Consider the following 4,077-nt stretch of genomic DNA (forward strand, 5'->3'; position numbering starts at 1 on the left):
ACATGGTGGCTCAAACCATCCTTAATGAGATCTGACTCCCTCTTCTGGAGATTCTGAAGACAGCTACAGTGTACTTACATATAGTAAATAAATAAATCTTTAAAAAAAAAAAGAAAAGAAAAGGAGAGGAAAGGGAAGGAAATATGGCTTGGTAGGTAAAAGTGCTTGTGGCCAAGCCCAGTGACCTGGATTCAATCCCTGGAATCCAGATGGTGAAAGGAGACTACTGACTCCCTACAGTTCCCCCTGACTGACCCATGTACGATGTGTTGCAAGCATGTGTGCACACACTCTAAATAAAATAACAACAACCAGAAGAAGGTGGGGCGAGGAGGGAGAGGGGGGAGGGGTGGGGAAAGGTTGGGTTAGGATTTCCCTGAGCTTGAGGCCTCAGCTGCAGCAGGAGGAGACGGGAGGGAATCTTGTGTCCGTCTGTCTGGCAGCGTCTCCAGAGCACTGACCGCCCCAGGCTTGCTCAGAGACTCTGGCAGCCCTCCTTCACTGTGGCCGACTGCAGAATCTTCTCACTAGGTTTGTCTACTGTGCACGGCAACTCCTGATTTATTAGACCCTGCTTTCCTTACCTATCAGACATGAAGTAAATTCACTCTCTCCCAGACCCTTTGGTCCTGTGTCTTGGGAAGCCCTGTTTTGCTTAGTAGGTGTGGCGTGGGTTGGTTTTGTGCAGGGTCTATCCCAGAACTCTGAGGTGGCCTAGGGGACACAAGGTCGTCCTTCCCAGGCACCTTTTCATCAGCGAGCTCCTGCTCGAGCGTTCCTTGGTAGGGACAGAATCGTATGTGACCTTGTGTTACTCCTGACGGCCACAGGTGGAAGACTGGAGGACTTTAGCAATGACTCAAGCTATGCTTCTTCCCCAGTGCCCAGCGTCTCAAGTTCCGACTGAACCTGTACGAGCTGAAAGAAGGTCGGCAGATCAAGCCTTACACCCTCATGAGCATGGTGGCCAACCTCCTGTATGAGAAGCGGTGAGTGGAGATAAAGACCGGGACCTGTGGGCATCAGAGGCGTGGTTTACCCAGTGGTGTGGGGGATGCTGCGGTGTGGGGGATGCTGTGGTGAAGCCGTTCTATGGATCCCCACTTTCCTTTATTTCTCACCTTACTGTCCTTGTGTCCCTCCCTCATTCCTGCCTGTCCTGGCTAGCCTGCAACTCCTCGCACACACCAGGCTGGCCCTGAGGTCATGGTGATGCTCTTCTTGCCTCTGCCTCATGAACACCTGCTCACAGGATCTGCCCTCCCGGTCCTTATGTGCAGTACACTGTCCTTATTTGATGCTCTGAGTTCCTGTCTCACAACCTGATAGGAACAAGAGGGCTGACATCTGGGAACCCAGAGAGCCGTGAACTCGTCTGGAGTCTTGCAGCGCTGTTAGAGCTCTTCTCTCCACACTAGAGTCTAGGGGGTCCGTGTGTTCATTTTTGCCTCATTTATTTTGTTCGATGTGCATGGTTGTGCACTTGTATTCACAACAGAAAGAGGGCCTCTGTAAACTGGAGTCATGGGCAGTAATAAGCCACCATGTGGGTACTGGGAACCAGACGCAGGTCTCTCTCCAGCCCCAGTGTGGTAGTTTTTATTAGTAAAGATACGCACTGCAGTTGTGGGGGAGCTGAAGGGAGGCCCCACAGGATGGGAGGTGAAATGTGTTTGTTGTTGCTTTCTGTCTCTTAACCTTTTATTCTAAAGTCAGCTTAGGTTTATAGAAAGGTTATTAACAGAAACGGCAACGGGGGCAGGGTTGGAGAGATGGCGTAACGTTAAGAGCAGGTGCAGCTCTTGCTTGTGGAGTTTGGTTCCATGGTGACTCACAAGCAGCTATGATGGGATCTGATTGCCTCTTCCGTGTGCATGAAATCAGAGCACTCATATACATGATACATGAATGAATTAAAAAAAAAAAATTCTTGAGGTTAGACAAATGGCTCAGCAGTTACGACTTGTTATTCTTGTAGTGGACTGGGATTGAATCTTAACACCCAGGGAACAGTGCATGATAGTCTGTGACTCCAGTTCTAGAAGGTGTGATGCCCTCTTCTGGCCTCTGGGGATATTGTGACACTAGGCAAAACACCCATACACATAAAATAAAAATAAAATAAAATAAAAACAAACCAAGAAGTTCAAGGTCATCATATCTCTAGAGAAGATATAAATTTATAAAATTTCTTATAGAAATTGGCGCTTACCAGGTTTGAGAAACTCGGTCATGATGTTCTTGGCTTCAGCACTCACACACATGTGCATAATTAAAAACTTTAAAAAAAAAAATAAATAAAGGCCAGGCAGTGGTGGCGCACGCCTTTAATCCCAGCACTCGGGAGGCAGAAGCAGGCGGATTTCTGAGTTCGAGGCCAGCCTGGTCTACAAAGTGAGTTCCAGGACAGCCAGGGCTACACAGAGAAACCCTGTCTTCAAACAAACAAACAAACAAACAAAAACTTTAAAAAATGTTTTTCTTTTTTTTTTTCTTTTTCTTTTGTTGGTGTTTGAGACAGGGTCTCTTTGTGTAACGGCCTTGGCTGCCCTGGAATTCACTCTGTAGACCAGACTGGCCTTGAACTCAGAGAGATCTGCCTGTCTTAACCTCCCAAGTTTAAAGATGTGTGCCATCCCCCAATACCTCCCCCCGACACACACACACTTAAAATAAAACTTTAATAAAAGAAACAACTTTGCATCAAAGAATCCTATTTGACCTGGGCATGAGGGTATGTGCCTATCATCAGAGCTCTGGGTCGGAGGATGCAGAGTTCAAAGCCAGACACATGGAAAGTTGGAGGCCACCTGGCTCTGTTGAAGCCTGGCTGGGGCAGAAAAACACCTCACCTTCACTGATTCTTCTGCATCAGTCTCTCCTCTCGTTCTTCTGCATCAGTCTCTCCTCTCGTCCTCACCCCTCCTGGCTCATGGTGAGCAGCCTAGGCCGCCTACAGACTGGGCAAGTGTGCCTTAGCCTCCATCAGACTCCCTCCCACAACCTTTTCTTTTTCCTTTAAGTATTTATTTAGTGGTGATGTGGGCTAAGCTTAGGGCATCATACCTTCTGGGCTAATGCCGTGCCATCGAGGTCCATTTTCAGTTGTCAATAATTTTTGCAGTCTTCTTTTACTGAAGACCATGATGCCCTGAGTAATACTGCTAGCTGAGTGTAACCCCCTGGAACTACATGGTGGAAGGTGATCCACTTTATGCAAGTTGTCCTCAGAGTTATGCGCACGCACGCACACACACACTGACCTCTGCATAGCATATGTATGTGTGTATATATATATATATATATTTACATTCTATAAAGTGCTACCGGCTCAGAAGACACGTGATAGTTCCTGCTGAGAGCCTGGCCATTTTGAGGCAGGGTCTCTGTGTAGCCTCTTTGTTAGCCCCCGTAGTCTGAAGGGGCGTGTGTCAGAGCCAGAGCCAGTATTCATTCTGGACTCTCTCACCCGGCCACAGGTTTGGTCCCTACTACACAGAGCCTGTCATCGCTGGCCTGGACCCGAAGACCTTCAAGCCCTTCATTTGCTCTCTGGACCTCATTGGCTGCCCCATGGTGACTGACGACTTCGTAGTCAGTGGTACCTGCTCTGAACAAATGTATGGCATGTGTGAGTCTCTCTGGGAGCCCAACATGGTAAGTTATCAACAGCAGGGCTGGCCTCTGTACCCACACTATCAGAGACAAATATGTTTGTGCAGCAGGAGGTGGAGGGGAAGGTGTGGCAAGTGAGCCGGCCACGGCTGCTGCTCCATTGGAGGGTCCCATCTGGGTGGGCTGGCAGCGAAAACAGCCTCTTACCCACCCTGGCCACGTGTTTACTACAGCATCAGGCTGGATTTCCAGGTTCCTCCCCTGTGACAGGCAGCACCAGAGTGACCCTGGAGCTTGGTGATCTGAATTAGGAACTGCTATTTTTTAGTAGCCCTGGCTGTCCTGAACTCACTCTGTAGACCAGGCTGGCCTTAAACTGGCCAGATCTGCCTGCCTCTGCTTCCCAAGTGCTGGGATTAAAGGTGTGGGACACCACTGCCCAGCTTTTGACATTGGTGTTTT

At 48.8% G+C, this 4,077-nt stretch overlaps 1 protein-coding gene across 1 annotated transcript in view; it reads left to right on the forward strand.

Moving 5' to 3' along the window:
• Psmb3 (proteasome subunit beta 3) overlaps nucleotides 1–4,077 on the forward strand; it is a 10,002-nt gene that overhangs the window by 3,625 nt on the left and 2,300 nt on the right. The window contains exons 3-4 of the mRNA XM_021213384.2: nucleotides 882–989; nucleotides 3,480–3,657. Of these exons, the coding sequence (XP_021069043.1) occupies nucleotides 882–989; nucleotides 3,480–3,657 (286 nt within the window). The remainder of the gene's footprint in view (nucleotides 1–881; nucleotides 990–3,479; nucleotides 3,658–4,077) is intronic.

Source organism: Mus pahari, chromosome 14 (genome assembly GCF_900095145.1).
Source record: "Mus pahari chromosome 14, PAHARI_EIJ_v1.1, whole genome shotgun sequence".
NCBI lineage: Eukaryota > Metazoa > Chordata > Mammalia > Rodentia > Muridae > Mus > Mus pahari.